We start from the raw sequence: 20,522 nt of genomic DNA on the forward strand, positions 1-20,522 counted from the left end.
ACCATGGTTTAGATAAAGGACTAGATTTTAAAGTGGAGTTTGGTTTTGATTTTATTGGCGCATTAGCTACTAAGGCTATAATACGCCTTAAAGTGGGTGTGGGATAAAGGATTCCATTCCTGCAAGAATAATTTCACTGACATGATCTGAGCAAATGTTGACATCAGAAGTTTTGAAACAGTAATCTGACCAAGGAAAAGAAGAAACGAAATCTCGCAGGTCATCCCATTTTGCATTCTTGTAATGCCAAACAACACAAGGTTGGGAATAGCCATGAGATAAAGGCTCCATTGGAGAAGATACAATCACCAAGTTGTGATCTGAAGTGCCTAAAGGACCTCTCAGTTTGAAGTTGTACTTAGAAGGGTTGTTTGTGAGAAAAAGATCAAGCGTGTTGGCTGTATGATTAGTATTGTCCGTTATTCTTGTAGGTAAATGAACAATCTGTGCAAGGTCAATAGTAATTGCAAAAAGCCTCAGTATTTCGACCAGCTGGGTCGGTGTGACTAGAAAACGGAAGCCAGCTGGAGTTGTGAACATTAAAATCACCAAGGAAAATTACCTCACTGTTAGGAAAGTTGGACTGGAGAAAGTCAAGTTACAAAGAGAGGAAGTCAAAGAGTTCCAAGTGATTAGTTTAGTTGGGAGAATGGTAGAGACAACAGATGAATTTGACACAATGAGGTAGAGAGATTTTAAGCCACAGAAGATTGCCAAGTCTCTGACAAGGAATATCAGAATGGACATATGCACATGTACCATATTTGAGGTGAAAGGAATCATATAGCGAATAATTTGGGCATCTGAGATGAGCAGTAGTTGAATCAACCGATAACTGAGATTCTGTCAGAAAAAGTACATGGGGTATGGCAGACTGTAAGTGGAAATGGACATTGTTGAGATTAGAATTGAGACCACGTATATTTGTGAAATGAATTGGGAAGTGTTGTAGTTCACCAGCTCCATCTATGACCTCTCCTCAATGACTTTGGCAGCATTGCTGATGTTGCTGATTTATGGTGAAGGTTCCTACTGCTGTAAATGGTTCACTTTATGCACATGTTATGGCTGTATTTATCAGAAAATTTTTGCAACACACTGTACTCATCAGTAATGGCAAAATAATGTTTCAAATTTTTATCAAAGGAAAGTTTTCGATTTCTGTTCCTCTATACAGCATATCATCTCTTAGGTCATTAAAAAATTTCCAAACCCATACCTGACTGTTTAACTTCGATTGGGGCTATTTTACGTATGAGAAAATAAGTGGCATAGTGGGACTGATACTGCATTGTCATGGCAACAAGTCAATTGGATACACAGCCATTAAAGATAAATTAAAAAAAAAAAAAAAAATTAAAAGGAGTGACAAGCAAGCAAACAAACAAAAAAATAACACAATATTGAATCACACTGGTCCACACTGTCAATGGGTTAACTGTTGATAACCCTGCTCAAGTTGCTAACAAGTTGAAGTATTCTGTATCTACATTCACACTCTTTTCTTTAGGGGAGGGGGGGGTTGCCAGAAGTTTATCAAACTTTAACGGGGAGCTAAAAGACTGTGATTGCAGAAAGGAAAGTGGAAGAGAAATTGTTGAAACTAAACATAAAATGCCTGCTGTAGATAGAATCTATCCAATTATATTAAGGGAGGCAGCAAAAGAAGTATGCAGACCCTTAGCCATAATTAAGTTACTCTGGGATTACTGCATATGGTAAGCAGTAATCCCAGAGTAATTTATCAACTGTGTCCATCTACACTCAAAGTAGCAGAAAATGTAAAAGACCTGGAGGTAATTGTGCAGCCAGATATGAAATTTTCGGACAGTGCAGACATGCTGCCAGGACAGCTTGTGGGATTTTGTCAATGATATACAAAAACTTTGCTAGTAGGGATAAGTAGTTTATTATCCCTTTGTACAAGATCATGGTTAGGCCGCATCTAGAATACTGTATACAGGTCTGGAAGCCTCAGATCTGCTGAAACGAGTGTAGAGAAGAACAATCAGATTAGTGAAGGGTGAACAAAAGGGTGCTCTTACCTAGAAAAGCTTCAGTTCTGAAAACTGCAGTGTCTGGAGTATGGGCCCGCGAGATGATATAGCTCTTCCCCCTGCTCAAACTACACACATAATTTTGATATCACATATAGTGGGGGAATAAATTCCAACTGAGGAAGGATAGGATCATTGCAGACAGATGTTGAAAGTTTGCCTATAGCCAGCAGGTGGTTGACTGCTAGAACAAATCTCCATCTGTTGTTGTGGAAGTGGATAGCTCCGATAAATTCAAGGAAGAACTAGACAAACTATTAGAGGGGATGGATAAGGGATATGGAATTTTTTTTTTTTTTTTTTTTTTTTGCCTGATGTTGTATAAGCTTGCTTTTTTGCATCATTTGCCATCACTAATACTAATTGAATGCCACCAATAATACTAATAATTTATTGAATGATCCATGATGAATGTTAAAAATTTTTTTCCATTGATAAGCAAAATATAACAGAGAAATTTTATGACAAATTATTTCTCTATTAAACACAGTGCTGCCCTGATATAATGCACCTTCTTATACCATGGTTTTGGATATAATAACAGTTTGATCATGTCCCTGAAGGGGAATATAAAAAATAATGCAGTTTAGGGCAAATACACAAACTGCACAATGCAGTGGTTTCAAAATGTGGATCACCCGAGCTGCATTTCCTTGTGTGGTACATTCTCCCAGTTAGACAACTAAATTTTATAAACAAGACTTATCCCAGAGTAACTATTGTAGTTTTTGGTTTTTTGCCAATCTTGTCTCAATTACAGATATGCGATAATAAAATAAAAAAACTACACATCACTGAAATGGCAACTGCACACAGGAAACTCACAAAATGTGAATGTTTTCCCTCTGAAAGGAGAGGACAGGAAAAATGAGAAAAAGCTACCTGTTGGGATATGTTGAGTTATAAATTTTTGTAAACATGGCAAGCAACATCCTTTTCAAAGCTATGGAATCACAAGTGGAATGGCAAAAACAGATAAAGGCTTGTGAGACAAAAACAATGCTCTTTATTTCTGTAAAGTAATGGCAACGTATACTTCTTTCTTTTAAAGTTAACAATTTACATTGCAACTGGTCTAATTTCAGATAGCACCACTGTCCAACTTTTCATAGCATTTATGTCAAACAATTTGTTTGTTGAACAAAGCTTATAACATTTACATCTTTCTGAAAAGAACTGCAACATTGAATGCTGATAAGTTTCGTTTGTGTTCACTATTTAAACGAAAATAACTGACTACAGCGTAGCTAAATAAAAATACCGATCTTTGTGAAAAAATCCTAGCCCCCCCCTCTACCATCTAATAAACAAAAAGCTCAGTTGGGGAAGGCATGCCTAACACAGAACAATCACCATCAACAGCTGCTGTGTTACACAGGAATTACACTCCCCCTCCTTCACAAAGGGAGAACTTGTAACAACTATGTTAACATGTTGAAACATATTTTGTTTAAAATGGCTGAAAATAAAACCACAAATAAACCTTGCCTGTGAGATCCCCTGGAGTGTCAGCGGTTGAAGGGCTGAAGTGTGATATGAGGAGGGCAAGCATGACATAGCAAAAGCTGATCCATGCCACAAATCAAGATAACAATAAAATTTATCTTTATTTCATGAAAAAAAAAAAACAAAAAAAAAAAAAACCATATCTTTTGCATTCAGTAGTGGAAATTTATTCTTTTCAAAGCCAACGTGGACAGTTTAAACATATTTGCCAGCAATAAAACGTTAAGTGCTCATCGTTCTCACTTGGCAAATCTATGGAGTAAGCGCAGAGAAAGCATACTGAAATATGAAAATTAATCCTCCCCCCAACACACTATAATGAAACTGCTTACAACAAAAATGCTTGTTTAGTCATTGCATATTCATATTAAAAATTAGAAAAAACTACATAAATTTTATTTCATAATGTGGGTGTTAAAAGACATCAAATACTCAATTTTCGTTATTAAAAGAAGTACTGATATCAAAGAGGGAAAAATAACCATTCCCGGCGTGGGAATGGTTATTTTTTTGCTGACCCCATATAAACATGGGAAGAAGGTGAAGTTAAAGAAGAAGAAGACTGATATCAAAGAGGGAAAATTTTCGAATCCTCTATACCAAGTTTTTAGTATCTTTTATTGTGTACCATATTTACTTTTATTTTGTATATAACTATTTGAATTTTTATATTCTACTGTTAAGTGGCTGATCTGATTATAGTGTATTAAAATTTGTATTTACAATACTTTTTTGACAAAATAAATCTTAACATAAGATTTTCAATTATTTATTTTTCACATGTTCTAATTTCTCGTGTTAAGAACCTGAAATCCTTATTCCCAAAATTTAAAAAGCCTCTGGTACCAAGTTTTCTGGATAAGGTGTCCAGTACTGTATTTCTGAATAATTCTTTCCTGATCGTACATCTAGAACAACACCTTCATACATATTTGCCAGAGTCCATATATGGAAAGTATAGATCTGCATATATACTTCATGGAAAGGTTAATATTGTGTTTAGTATAAAAATGGAAATATATTTATATTGCTACCACTTATTAAAAAAAAAAACCCACACATCTGAAAACCTAAGTGCAGCCTTAACTGACACTTCAGAAATGCTATAGCATGTCTGGAATTTATTTCGAGTTTACTTTTTCACTGTTGTTGCTGTTGTGTTGATCAGCAATACTTATAAAATGAAGTTTCATATTCGTAACTGTAGTTTTTTTTAAATACATTTTTAAAAACACAACTTTCCAAACACATGTAATAGGTGTTACTATTTTTCAGAAAAAAAACTTAGTATCATTCTATTATGGATAAGTAAAATGAATGAGAAGGCATATTTTCACTAGAAATTAACAGAAGACTGAATCTCATGAAGTCCACCTTTGGGCAGCATGTTGTAGAACACTGGAACAAATTATCCCCAGCATGACTAGGAGTCTGGCAAAGTTAAGGTCGAATGAGATGGCGACTTTTTAGTTGTGTTGGTATTGTTGACAATATAATTATAAAATTTTATATTCATGGCTGAATTAGAAAAAATTATTTACCACATTCCTATAGAACACCTTGTGAATAAACAAATGAATAAAAACACTGGTCTCTACACATTACATGAATGGTGCACTTCACAGGAGAGAAAAAAAAGGCACCTGTGAGCTAAAGTCCAGGAGCTGAGCATAAGACAAATAATAGGATTGCCATTTGTTACATGGCTGTTCATTTTCAATTTCTTGCATCTGTACTTATCCATTATGGGAGTTATAAAATAATGGCCTTCGGAAAATTTCTGGGTATAATTTTTGTTTGAAAGTACATGGAATGTTTACGGGAAGGAAATCAAATTTCCAAACGTCATAATAGTGAACCAACAGGAGAAAAGAATACCAACTAAAATTTAGACTAAAATTAAGTCTTTATTGATATTATAAATTATTAACAATACTTGAAAGTTTGTAATAAGAATTATGTTGTTGGCATAATTTTTACACTATTACACTTATGATTTTCACTTTAAGATGTGGCTGATAAACTATAAAACAAATTTGTCTTTTATATATATATATATAAAACCTTTATAGTAGGAACTATTTATAAGTGGCTGCATTCTAGCATATTTTCCTTTGTTCCACTGGTCTATAACAAGTTGAAATGCCAACTGATTGCAACGTCATTATGTAAAAAAGAATGACTTAATGCTATAATAAAAAAAATTTGACCTTGTCTTCTCCCAAAAAAATCTGTAGAAAGTTGCACTGTGGCTGAAAATCACGTTGAAGACTTTGATGTATACCCAATTATCCTTATTACATATTTGTTAGTTAAATAAGATCATACTTGAATTATTATTATAGCTGTATGGTACAGTCACCTTCTGCACAAAATCATTATCATGCCTCTAAGGCATTATAGTTATCCTGCACGAAGGCTAGATTTCTTAATGAAAAGGCTTCTTTTATCAGTCTCCCCCAACCTCCATTAACACAAAATTCCAAAAGGCCCATTGTAAGTAGTAACTTTGGCCCAGAACAGAAAATGGCCAAATGGCTGGTAAAATTTTTATCACTGCTGAAGGAGAACACAATCACTAATTTGGAGGAATTCACCAAAGTAATTAAACAAGAATGAATTAAAAATGGGGACATTTTAGCAAGTCCTGATATTAATGACATATTTACCAAACATTCCAGTAGATCAAGCTATTAGTATTATTTCTTTCTATTAGATACAGAAAGAAAAATCGCAGGTTTGGAAGTAAGAATGCTGCAATAAGATATTACTTAAATAGTACCTTTATACATCTCATCAAATAAGTTCAGAACCAGGTTATTTTAACTTCGAAGATAAAATACACAAAAAAGTCAGGCCTTAGCATGGTGAACCCATTATTGATGGTTATCGTAGATAACCATCAATAATGGGTTCATCATGCAGGGAGAAATTTGAGAAGCAGCCATCTAGTGAGCCTTCTTTATAGGTCTGATTCATGGATGATGTTTTCATATTTTTGGGAACAAGGATAGGAAAAATTGCACAAATTCACAGAATACATGTGACCCCTGCTTCTCATTGATAATTCGTTCTGGAAAAACAGAGCGCTAAGTTAGCACCGTATTCCCGTAATGTAATATACGTATTTGTGAATTGCGGTCTATGCCATAGGATATATCCTAATCAATAATAAACGGTAGTAAAAATACACAAATTTCGGTCAAAATATTTAATATTCAAAAATTTGTACATATAAAATATTCTCCATTCCATATATATATAATTATGCAGTAACTAACTATATTATGTATCAAAATTAAACTTAAAATGCCAATTAAAATCATGAATTTATTAATCTGATGTCCCTGGGCTGTTGAGTTTTCGTAGCTTTGATCGATTTTGGGTTGTACTTTGGTCCTCTTCCTGGTAACCTAAAAGGGGTTTTACTTTAAAATCCCTTGCAGCATTACCACCCAACAATAAAGTCAGCTGATCCTTTGCTGCTTTGATGCCCGGCATGTTTTTTTCTTCTTTCATTATGAAACTTCTTTTAGGCATTCGTTTTCAACAAATTCCTGTTTCACATATGTTAAAAACTTGTTGAGAAGTGTAACACCCCTCTTCAATAATTTTAACAAGTTCTTTTTTTGAAAGTTTCAGCTCCTTGATCTGCAATTGTAGTTTCTCTCTGGAGTTTAAATCTATGGAACCAGTCCTTACTAGCTTTAAATGGTCCCACTTTTGTTTTTTTGAGGTGAGCTTTCTTCAGGTCATCATATAGGCTAATTGCTTTTTCTTTAATAATAATTAACTTAACGGAATTCTGTCTAAATAATATTATCTTCAATAAAATTATTTAGAAGACTCCATTTCATTCATAATAGCTGGCCTAGCCCTAACCAATTTAGTTACTTGCAGTGGAACAGTTATCTTTCCCACTGCTAAAATTAATTCTTTATTTTTTTATAATTGTTCTTACAGCTAAACCTGCCAGTCCTAAATTATTGCACACATCCACTTGTTGTTGAACGGAATTGATTCGCTTCAAAGTGTCTAATTTAATTTTCAAATTCAGTTTTTTTTTCTTACCTTGTAGTCTTCATACTGTGTCCAGACATTGTTGCTTTTTTAATTCTTATCAGCCATTATTAACTCTTCGAAAATGTAACTGCGTTGCATTAATTATGATACAACATTCGAGTAACCTGTCCATTACGGACGATGTCTAACACTGTACTGAGTGATGACTAGGACTTCAGATAAATGCAAATAATGCAAATAGAGTGGGCCTCGTATGGTGAACGCCCCATATGACGAACTTTTTGTACCACGAACCCGGGTTTTAACCTCTTCCTTTGCTATTTTTTTCCTATTTTCATGTCAAAAAAATACTAATTTTTTAAATAACGATTTTTATTGCTTTTGTGCCGTGTAATACGGTGCTTGATTATGGAACAAATTAAAGTATTCAATGTTGTATATTCCTAGAATTATTATCCCGATGAGACCTGCAATATTCTTCAGTCATTATCCATAATTAATTCTTCATTATTAATTATACATAATTAATTCTTGAAAACAAAACAGACAACCTCGTGCAGCACAGTGTTCAGGAAAGAATACCAGGCGACAACAATATGCAAGGTATTAGCAGGCATCATCTGACACTTGTCTCAGATAAAAATATTCCAAGAAACGCCCACCGGTGAATGGCCACAAGAGCCATATTGCAATGAATGCACTACTTTACCATGTGCCAATGGCTTCACTTGGGTGACCCTTCACTGCTTCTGATGGCTTCACTCAGGTAAGTATTGAAAGAACACAAATTCGTACATGACCACGAGATATCTCGGGATAATCAGGGAAGTGGTTAATACAAACACAACACACATTCTGTTTTATTCACCATGTCTTTCTTTTGTTTCAAGAAAATTCCAAATTTGTTTTTTGAAAGTTTCTTTTGAAAAGAGTTTAAAAAAGATTTTGAAAAGATTCAAAAAATGGGTCCTAAGAAAAGTGTCAGTGTGAGTCAGCCCAAGAAAACACTCAAGAAAATCACTACTGAAATCAAGAAAGACATTATTGGCAAGCATGAAAAAGGAGCTAGGGTAGTTAATCTGGCAATTGAATATGGAGTCAACAAATCCACCATCTTGAAGAACAAGGAGACCATCAAGAATGTTGAGGTTGCAAAGGAAGTGACCATTTTAAGTATCCTAAGAAATCCCATCATTGAAGAAATGGAGAACTTGCTACTGCGGATCCACCAAAGGCAAATGGCAGGAAGTACCATCAGCAAAGAAGACATCTGTCTGAAAGCCAAGCACATCTATGCTGACCTGAAGGAAAAAATTCCAGGGCCAAGCTCTGAAAAATCTGAATTTAAGGCAAGCAGGGGATTGTTTGAGAAGTTTGAGGGGAGGACTGGCATTCACAGTGTCATAAGGAATGGGGGAGGCAGCAAGTGCTGATAAATTTGCCAAGAAATGTCAGAAGCTCATGAAAGATGAAGGTTATTACCACAACAGGTCTTCAACTGTGATGAAACTGGGCTTTTCTCGAAAAAAATGCCCAGTAAAACCTACATCACAAAGGAGGAACAAGCTTTGCCAGGCCACAAGTCTATGAAGGACAGGCTGACCTTCCTCTTTGCTGCCAATGCTAGTGGAGACCTGAAGATCAAGCCTCTCTTGGTTTATCATTCTGAAACACCAAGAGCATTTAAGAAGCATTCAATTGTCAAAGGTAAACTTGGAGTCTAATGGAAATCTAACCCAAAAGCTTGGTTTACTAAGCTTCTTTTCAAGGACTGGGTGCTTGAAGTCTTTGCACCTACAGTGAAGAAATACCTGGAGGAAAAGATAATGCCATGGATAATGCACCTGGCCACCCACTTGATTTAGAAGTTGCCCCGGAATTGGAGTTCAGCTTCCTGAAGATTGTTTTCTTACCTCCCATCACTACACCTCTAATTCAGCCAATGGACCAGATGTCATAGCATACTTCAAGAAGCTCTACACCAAAGCACTTTTCACCAGGTGCTTTGAAGTTTGCCATGCTTCCAGCTTCATGACATTGAGGAAATTTTGGAAGGAAGAATTTAACATTGTGCACACTATTAGACTCATAGAAAAACCTTGGTGTGAAGTGTCAGTCAGTAACCTGAACTCTGCCTGGAGAAACCTATGGCCAGCCTGTGTTCAAGAACCTGATAATGGAGCCCAAGTCATGAAGGACATTGTGGCAGCAGCTAAGGACCTGGACTTGGAAGTGGAAGAAGAAGATGTGGAGGAGTTAATAGAGGAGCATGAAGTGAACAGAGTGGGGGACCTCTACAATGACATAGTGCTTCACTACTTCAGGAGCCTCCTTAAAAAGGGAGAAAAGCAATCAACACTGGATAGATTCTTCAATGGTAAAAAAGCAGAAGAACTTGAAGAACCTGTAACCATGAAAAAGAATAAATAGTGTATGTAAATGGTGGCTTTTTTTTTTTTTTTTTTTTTTGTGGAGGGGTCCGGTACCAATTAATTTATTTCCCATAGGATACTATGGGAAATCGTGTTTCGCACCACGAACCGGTTCATGGAACGAATTAAGTTCGTGGTATGAGGCCCCACTGCATTACAAGCAATATACTTGATCATTTTTTAAAATGTTGATCTCAAAACTACATAACAAGTCACTGTACTGCAATTAAATTGGCATGGGAAACGTTTTAATACTGTTTTGCTATTCATTTTCATGTTATTGACTACATCAGAAGAAACATTGACTACATCAGAAGAAACAAACAGTACGCTGGTAAAAAAGTTATGACAACGTTAGAGGAGATACAGGTTATAATATAAGAACAGCATTATAGAAAATCAGTGTAGAATGAAAACCGCATTATAATGTATCTAAACAGCATTCACCAGACTATTAGGTTTAAGCACAAGATTGAGGCCAATAATAGTTTGCCTTTCTGGGACATGCTGGACTAAAGAGAAAGACAGGTTATGCTCTCAGGTGTACAGAAAGATGATGGATTCAGGCCAATTTAACTTTGTGTCAAATCACCTGCACAAAATTAATACAGGTATTATTAAAATGTTATTGAATAGATGTTTGAAAAGTTGTAAAAAATTGCAGAGGAAATCAGCACTATTAAAGGATTATTATTACATAATGGGTACTTAAAAAATTTATAAAAAAATTCATAGTAAAATATTTTAACAACAAAAACAATAGCATAACAGAACACGCAATACAGATCACAAGAGAGCAGTAGTAATTCTGTACATAAAAGGTACTGGTGAAAAAACAAGAATCTGTAAAAAGTATGGGCTTCAAGTGATCTTTAATATTAATAAGATGGAAGGCTCGTTCAAAGATCTGACACTAGAACATAATAAATGACATGTAGTATGCAAACTACACATAAATGTGGCAAAGAATACAAAGGAAAGACAGGAAGAAAATTTCAAATGTGCATAGATGAACACCACAAATACTAAGCCAAATGAAATACTAAAGAATCAGAATTGGTAGAATTGTATTGGAATGCATTAAAGTATATTGTGATAAGAACTTACTGGTAATGGTGAGGGAGAGAAGAGACTTTGAAAAAAATAAAAAATAATAAATAAAAGAAGCCTTTTACATTAAGAAATTTAGCAAGGTGGCATTAGGCAGAAACAAGTTGTGGAATATAGGGGGGTATTGGGAAAGGTGAGGCTGTGCAAACACCAGACACTAGATTGGAGACACTTCATATGATATAATGTCAGCAGTTAGAGAAAGGCCAATTTATAATCCTTGTTCTGATTTATTATGCAAGGGTCTGTAAAGCAATGCTTATCTATTAAAATTATTTATCCCAGTGTACAAAGTGAGTGAACAGTTTATTTCTGAGCGAGACTGTGTTGTAATGGGATTGACTGATCACCAAAAAGTAGGATAGAAAGTAAATTATTTTGGTTCCCATATAATAATATTCAGTTGGTAATATATCCAAGTTTTGTCATAAAAATTTTTATTACCTTATGGTAACTTCCAAACTCATCAAAAGATCTTGTATCAGAAATTTTTCAAATGAATTATTTAAAACAAATTTTATGTAATGGCAATTAGTTGAAGCTGACAGCATTTTCACCATTCTCAGGTGTCAGCGATGAGGTATTTGCCAATCTCAATTATCTGTTTTTGTCACCATTTTACAGTGTTGGCATTTTGATTGTTGGTAATTTAAACTAAACTCATGTCATGTCCATGGGCTAAGATCATTATTTCTATATATATGGAAAAAAAAAAAATAATAATAAAAATAATAATATATAAACATATAATGAGTTGGTTTAAGTAGCAACACCTACTTACTAGGTGGGTGCCATCTTTGGTCCATAATACAGCCCATACATGTTATTATGGACTCCACAAGGCGCTGCAGACGGGTGTCTTGTGGCACTGCTACCCCATGCATTATACAAAGTGTCGAGTAATGCCTGCACATTGTCAGGTGGATGGTCATAGCATTGAATGTCCTTTTCCACTAGGTCCCAAACATGTTCAATTGGGTTGAGATCGGGTGAACTGGTCAGCCTTAGAAGGATGGAGAATTCACTGTCAGCAACCAGCTGTATACACTCTCACCACGAAGGAGTGTACTTGGTCAGAGAAGACAGAAAAGTAGGCATTCCCACTGAGCCACTGATTAACAGTGATCAGAGAACCCAGGGCATGCCACAAAAACAGTCTCCAGACTGTAACACCACTGTCTTCAGCCAAACACCAACAGTGAATCCAGGTGTCATGGCCTTATATTGCTTTTTTCAAATTTGGATACACCCATCAGCACAATACGGTTGGAAATGGGATTCGTTACACTAGGCGACCGATTTCCACATGGTGATCCAGTGTTGGTACTGATGTGCCCATGCAAAGCACAGTCTTGCAGTCAGCACGGATACCTATGATAGCCATCAACTGCCATAGCCTATATAATGTCCGGTACATAATTCACATGGTTTGCGGAGTTGAAGGAACCCCCAGTGCCACTTGATCTGTAACACTAAGTCCATGATGGTTGTACAATTCCTATACTCAGTGGTGGTTAGCTGGGCTACTGTGCTGTTTTGCTGTTCTGTTACATGATGAGACACACAATGCTCACCATGGATGTTGACTACATGTGGTTGTCCTTCACCTTTGGCTGGTTTTTCGACTGCTGCCAGTCATGGTAGACTTGTAACACCATGTTGACTGTTGTTGAGATATTATCATTTGCACATCTTGCCCCACATTCATTCCAAGTTTGAAGTTGGAAAGATCTCAACACCAACCCATTTCTTCCTTGCAGATACTCAAAACTGTCTGCATGTATGAGAACTACAATCTTATATCAGCCACTCCATTCCTACACAAGGGGATGTTGCTAATGCAAAGCCAACTCAGTGTACATAAGAAATATGAGCATGTACACTACAAACAGATCAAATATAAAATGTAATTTACATTTATTTACTGGAATTAGTACAAAACTTCTAGAACACTAATGAAGTCAATATCATGGTAATTTTCAGGAAATGGGAAAGCATTTGTAAAGTACAGGGTGTATTAGAAGTCTGGATACGTAGGAAATATGTGCAGAATTTTCTTAAGGTTACAAAAACACGTTTCTGATATCTTTTTACATATTTCAGGAATTGAAATGCCCTGATGGGAATATATAAACACCATGGTTAACAGCAAAAAGCCAGAGTATTGCAGCACTGAAGAAAAACATTCATCTAAGAATTCATGTATGGATGTTAATTGCAATAAATTTGAATAATAAATGAATTAAGGTACCATTTCATTTTCCCTGTGTGTCCAGGGTTCTGATACACCTTGTACATCTGCTTATCTTTTGTCATGAAGCATGACTTTTCTGGACTAAAACAAATAAATATACGGTGTTAAAACCAAGGTTTAATATTGACAATTTTAATCATATCAGTAGATCAGGCAAAATATTCAAGCATAAGAAATTCAGTCTGAAATCAGAAGAATGGCAAAAACAATTAACAGAAAAATTATCACATCATTACAGTTTTACAAATGACTTCAACTATTTCAAGAAGAATAATTTGTTCTTGAAATGAATGGTCACGATGACTTCCCTTTAACTTTTAATTTTGTTTTTTTATCAATTATCAACACTGGTGAAAGAAAATGTTTCAAGTTCTATCACAGAAGTTAAATTTAATTGTAAAATCATGCTAACATAGACAGTATTGTATCAAATAATGCAAAGCACAAACACTCTGTCTAAAACTTCACAATGTAAAAATGAAGAGCCCAATAATATATTCCAAAATCAGGATGTAAAACATACTTCAGTAAATATAGTCCCTCCTCTCTCTCTCTCTCTCTCTACTGGAAAAAATTATTCTCTATTTAAAATGTTGGACAAATTCAGCAATGTGATAAACATGTGAATCATTTTATAAGTCATGCACAAATGCACCTGTGTGTCTGATATAATCCTTTTGAGTTTCGCATAACTTGAAAAGCCAGACTTTGATGAACAGTGTCATATGTTTGTTTTGACAGATTGTTGTACTGTATTTATATGCTAACATTTAAAAATGGAGGCTAGCATTGATTTGGGTCAAATATCATGATGCAATTATGTTTCATTAAAAATTTAAACTTTATATGGAAAGAACTAACCAAACTGAGATCCATGATGACTTGCAAGAAGTTTGCAGAAATGATACTGTGGATTGCTACCAACTTTTGAACCAGAACTGAAAGCAATCCATATAGCAAAACTCGCAATGCTTTCTTGTTTATAAAATATTGCTATCAACAACCAATAGTCAAGAACATGATAATGACATACTATATGACATGGAGTGTAATGAATGAAACAGTACCTAAAAAGATGTTGAGAGAAGTTGCTGTAGAAATTTATTAAAAAATACTTTGCATCTAAAAATTCCCAGTAAAAGATCTGCCATACTTGAGGGTGGCATTCTAATTCAACTTTTTTGATGAAGGAATACTGATCATTACATGTTTGACTTGAGTTGCTATTGTCCACTATTGTGAAATGTTAGTATGTGATTAAAAATACAGCATGCTATCAAAACAAACATGATACATAATTTAAAGTCTGGATTTTGATTTATGCAAATTTAAAATCATTATTGTTTATGTGGAATGTTGCCATCTAAGGTCACATACTTCACTGTGTGTATTATGTCTGTATTAGTGTTTTCATGACACATTCAAAAGGAATTCCATCAGTATACCCCCATGTGCACTGCACATTACTCACAAAGTGATCCTCATAAATAAGTAAAGATCTAATAAAATCTAATAAAGTTCTGTGTTAAATTGAACAAAAAAAACCTACTTTCTTATCTAAATCCACAATAGATAACAGCAATTTCAATACAAGAAATGCTCACTTCCATTTCCTGAATATTTTCCTTTTTAAGCATTATAATACAAAGATTGACGGAATAAAACTGTCCCATCTGCAAAATGACATACTTACCTTGATGGTGGGGAACAAAGTGGGTATTGGCTACAGCTGCAGGAGACATGCTAGTAGGAATTACTGCCATGGGGGGATGGGGAAGGAGATGAGAAGGAGCAGCAGTGGGAGCAGTATTGTGGTTTTGGCTGTGAATAGGGTGTCCCTGTATAACATGAGGAGCAGATGAACCCATGTGAGGTCCATGAGACAGGGCACCTGGAGCAGCCTGTTGAGCCATCATCATCAGAGGAGGAAGAGAAAGTGGATGAGATGATGACTGAGTTAGATTAGAAGAGTGGGGCCCAGTTAACGAAGTAAGAGCATTGTGGTAAACAACAGGTTGGGGAGTTGGGGTAGTTCCAGGGTGACCAGTGGGGGTTGAAGGTGGGACAGGATTTGTGTGGGGTACAGAATGAGGAGCTTGGTGCACAGGAGAGGGTGCAGTATGCATAGCTGGACTTTGAGTATGGACAGTGGAGGCTGTGGTGTGTTGTCCACCAACTGGGGGCATTACACCTACAGACAATGCATGGGGAACTGCAGACATGGCCGCTGGAGCAGGGGTTGCTGACACTGAAATATAAGAATATGCATTTTTCACTAAAACTGATTCATTGCAGAGTAGGTAATTACCACTTTTTTTTTCAGATGATAAATATATGACAATTAATTAATTTTTCTAGAAGACAGGAGAAGTTTATAAAATAATTATGAAGTATGTTGATTAAAAAAACAAAAAAAAAAAAAAAAAAACATGCACATTTAAAAACAATGGCTGGAGTCACATTTTATTAAACAGTATATCCCAACCCCCATTTTATTACATTTTTAAATTTAAAAAAAAATTAAGAATGTAATAAAATTAATTGAAAAATTTTGAAATATTTGAACATTCATGTATACATTACCAAATATACACCACTAAAATATTTTGGCTGTTATTTTAACATTCATCACAGTGAAATGTATTGTGCCTGAAACTGTAAGTATGTTTGCAGTAATTCAGTACTTGAAGCCACTATGGCATGTATGTAAGGTTATATATTTTTCAGGGCAAGAGACATTTTCAATACACTGCAAATGTCTCTTGCACTGAAATTCCTCTGTTTTAGAATTCCATCATATGGTCTCCTTAAGCTATGTCTATATCTGGATATCAGATATCAGAACTTCCATGATACCTGTCTAAGTGATAAATCTTGATATGTCAACTCATACAAACTGTATCAGATGCCTCTTGTGTTGGCATGGCAACATATATTTTGTACATGGTAATTTTACCATATATTCGACAATTATATGGTATTCAACTTCCACATGCAATTTTTATTTTTTTTTTAGCCTTTTCCAGAGCAGAATGGAATTCACCCATGTTTATGTTTCATTTTGTGTCTTTACAACAATCATGGATATACATTTACATTTGTTTCTATGTTTTAAGTTAAAATGATCGTATGGACAAAATGAAACAAGTTAGCTAATGTATGCAGCAAGAGTGTTCAACTTTTGTCTTAAATTACCTGCATTTGTTCTTTTTCTGTGATTAACAGAAGTAAAGAGTAAATAGAGTTATTTCCTTATCAATTAATTACCAAGATTATAACTTTACAGAACACTTAATAAAGCTCTATAGTTTTACATTCTCTTAATTTAACTGTTATATTTAATTACGAATATATAATATTTATTCTTCTTCTCCCATATATTTTAAGCCTCTTTTCTTTATATATATATATATATGTGTGTGTGTGTGTATTCTCTTCACAAGTAACACCAATTTCTTATGGTAAGTCTTACATGTGAAGCATGCACAGACTGTTAAAATCTAAAAATATTGCATTAAAACGATTTAATATATGAATTTTTTCTTTTCTTTTTTTCATTTTTTTTTTTTACATACAAATTGTTGTGCACTTGAGATTATTCTCAAGTGCACAACAGAGAAAAATGAAAATAATCAGCCAATTTAATAGGAAATTGGTGAAAACAAATGCCAGCATCAAATTTGGACATGGGAGAAGCTAAATGTTTTTACCGGAGATTTTATCTGTACTTATATATAAATGTGTGACATACCTCATACATTTATACAAGTTTTTCATGGCTATGATATCAGTGCTGATACACTAATCCAGATGTAACCATACTTTTACAAAATAATATAGAGTATACCTAATCAGCAAAAGTTATAACAAATACCCCTTTAAGACTGTGATGTTATGCTTAAAATGAAAAGATATCTTTCACAACGAAAGATGTATCTTCCTCATGCTTTATCAATTAAAAGGATCTGATAAGAATAAATGCTACTGGAGCCACAAAGTGTAATGAGGCTTTCCAACAAGTGAGCATCATCATATGCCAAAAGAATGTACATAAGCAATAAGAAAAAAAATTTATAAGAAGATGCAAAATTCATACTAAAGTGCAAAAAACTGCTTCCAGCATGAACTGTTTCTAGCCTAAGAGTATGGAAACTATGGAAAGGATGTCCAGAACTTTTGTTAAAAGGAAGCTTATAAAGTTTAAAGATCTAATAAGAAATAAATGCTAATAAATATAAAAAATCTGAGGTAAGTTTCTGTTAATTCTTCGCAAGTAAAACAAAGAAATAACAGTTTCTCAGTAAATTCAGAATTTGTTCTTTCCAGGCCTTAGGTTATATCATGGCTATATCACTACTGCAAGGTTATGTGTAACAATATATTGTAATTAACTGCTAAGTATGGCAGGATTGAAATAAATATGTTTTCATATATTTTGTTGTTAACTTTATATGTTTTCTGACCTTTACTTATTAGACTTGTTTTTAAACCTTTAATAATAATAATATGAAGGAATTTTTATTTCTAAACATTTAAACAATGCTCAAAAAAAGATTCTGGTTATCTGCATTTCTTGGTGTTTCTTTATGAATTAATAACTGGATTTGCTTGGTTCTAAGTCTTTCGCTAAGTCATACAATCTTTGCTGATTGTGGAAATGTGGCACTTCATCACTTGAACAAGTTTATGAGGTGTAATCCCTCATCTAGATTCATCATCCAATTCTAAAAATTTTTTCTGGAAGATGGATTGGGAATTGGCATGTCTTTTTTTTTGTGTAGCACTGGAGCAACAGAGGATGGCATGCTGTGATACACAACAGCAGCTTTTCAATCCAGTATTTTTAACCTCATACAAAAAGTAACAGTCACCATGATGATTTACAGTCTGGCTGGCTCGCTCTCTCTCTCTCTCTGTCCATACTTTAAGTATAGGCATACATTTACGACTACCACAAAGCCAACTCTAATGTTGACCTTCAACACTGAAGATCAACTCATGTCTGCAACTGCCACAGCAGGTGTGAGGTCCCCATAAATTTCTTGTTCACCCATTGCTATTCTGAAATTTGCTTCATATGCACTGCAAAACTTGGTGCCACCGATGATGTTATGTTTCAGCTGCTTCAGACCTATATATTTATAAACATAACAGAACAAATCTGGAGATTTGATATTCCATTTGGTATTCATGGTGCAGAAACTTATTATACCAATACTACAGGTTTTTATATATCACAATACTGTTTTATCTTAGAGTACATATAAATGCACAAAAGCATAAAACCTTCAATTGCTGCCAAAATGCATATAAGAAACAGTTAATTATAAACAAGCTCTTGTTACATATTGTATTTGAATCTGTTCTTGTTAGATGCAAATGGAGGTCTCCATTACACTGAGAAATTTTAAGTAATAAGAAGTTTAAATTCACAATTAGCATGCTCTTGAGTTTTTTTTTTTTTTTAAGCACATTGGCTACTTAGCTATGGCGTGCCATTTGTTTTGGTACTTTTTTATTCATGTCTGTATCAGTATGTGTTTACAGGCTCTACTCCTTCCACTGACAAACTGATTTGGATTCTACAATTTCCATCATTATCTTGCAATTATTTGCTGAGGATGATCAATCTACTGATCTTCCTAAGCAGGTTGACATTAGGAAAGCTAACATTAAGGTAAATAACTCAGAAATCTGAGTTATTTACCTTAATGGAATTGCAGTCTGCTGTGGCTAAATAAAAAAATAAAAAATGTCCTGCACCTGATTTAGTGGAAATTATAGCTATTAAAAAGATGGCAAACTTATATCCTCATGTTCTTCTTAATATAACAAACACTTTTCAGTTGTCTTTTCAGGTATTTAGAATCTAGAATTGCTAAAAATTCTCCAAAAACCAAGTAAATCCCCTCAAGATCCTAAAGCTAACCATTCTATTTCCTTACTTCCAAATTTAGGAAAACTGTTTGATAGGTTGTTTTACAATTGTCTTCATAAATTATTATTGGAGCTTTAATTAACCATCATAAGGAGTCTGTAGCTAATTATATCTTGATTATTTTCATTGATTTTGAGGGCACTTTTGATTCCCTTTTGTGAGAGAGCACCCAAGGTCACTGCATGTAGTATGAATGTAGTACTTTCAAGTATATCAAGTACTACATTCATATTTTCAAGACAGGAAGATCAAGATTGCTGCTCAACATCGCTTACTTATACAACCTACTTCCAGAGGATGCCCACAGGATTCTGTCCTTGGGCCTCTCCTCTGGAATGCAGTGTTTGAATTGTGGCTTAGGAAATCGTTTAAGCAGTTCAATTAATTTCATTTTTTTTTTTTTTTTTTTTTTAACTCATCATCCACGGGTCTTGCACTCTCCTGTATGAATTTTTCAGTGCATGTATGCACTGCCGGGGCCCCATTTCAAATCCTTTTTCCCTCTTTTTTTTTTTTTTAAACTAGGGTTTGGGCTACCTGAGTACAGGGTTGTTAGCATCCACTAGTATTGCACCACCTTCAGTGGATGCTGAAAAGAGACTGGAACCAGGCTCAATCCCCCAGCTCCATGTGCTGGGGGATGGGCATTGAGAAGCAGCTGCCCAGGTAATGATTGCTCCCTGGTGGCAAAGAGGCCTAACATACACATCACAAGCACAATAACTACACATCATGCCCATTTTACAGAGTTCTGCATTTCATCACAGTAACACCAGGTGGAGTTGGACATATCTGGGAGCCACCACAGGCAGGGTATGCAATACATACATACTGGCAATCTGCAGGCTTCAATTAAGATGTCTAAGAATTCCTTCAGCCTTTGATGGGATATGAGTGCAGACCACTGTGATTAGCACTGTCTTCCATGATGTTATAGCATGCTCTGCTTCTCGCTCACTTGGAAAGGTTCAGATTCAAATCCCATTAGAGAAATTCTTAAAGGCCTCTTCAGTTGCACCTATAACTCAAATAAACTGAACCACTAGTACACCACATGAAGTGCATTAATATCAAAGCAGTTGAGGAGCCAAAATTAACAAGTTAGGTAATGTATGCAGTGCAGGTACATTAAATATTTTTTTATTTTTCTGTGATTAACAGAAGTGAAAAGTAAATACAGTACAGCAGCAACCGCCATGCTA

The 20,522-nt window shown here is 34.9% G+C and overlaps 1 protein-coding gene across 8 annotated transcripts in view; it reads right to left on the reverse strand.

Annotated features, from left to right (window-relative positions):
• LOC150086018 (uncharacterized) overlaps positions 1-20,522 on the reverse strand; it is a 576,308-nt gene that overhangs the window by 14,914 nt on the left and 540,872 nt on the right. For all 8 annotated transcript variants that reach the window (XR_016546983.1, XR_016546988.1, XR_016546987.1 and 5 more), the window contains one exon: positions 15,076-15,630. Coding sequence is in view for 1 of the 8 variants with exons in the window: in XM_090374334.1 (XP_090230460.1) it covers positions 15,076-15,630 (555 nt within the window). In the remaining 7 variants the exon portion in view is untranslated. The remainder of the gene's footprint in view (positions 1-15,075; positions 15,631-20,522) is intronic.

The sequence above is a fragment of the Mastigoproctus giganteus genome, chromosome 5, assembly GCF_048544385.1.
Source record: "Mastigoproctus giganteus isolate SK-2022 chromosome 5, ASM4854438v1, whole genome shotgun sequence".
Lineage (NCBI taxonomy): Eukaryota > Metazoa > Arthropoda > Arachnida > Uropygi > Thelyphonidae > Mastigoproctus > Mastigoproctus giganteus.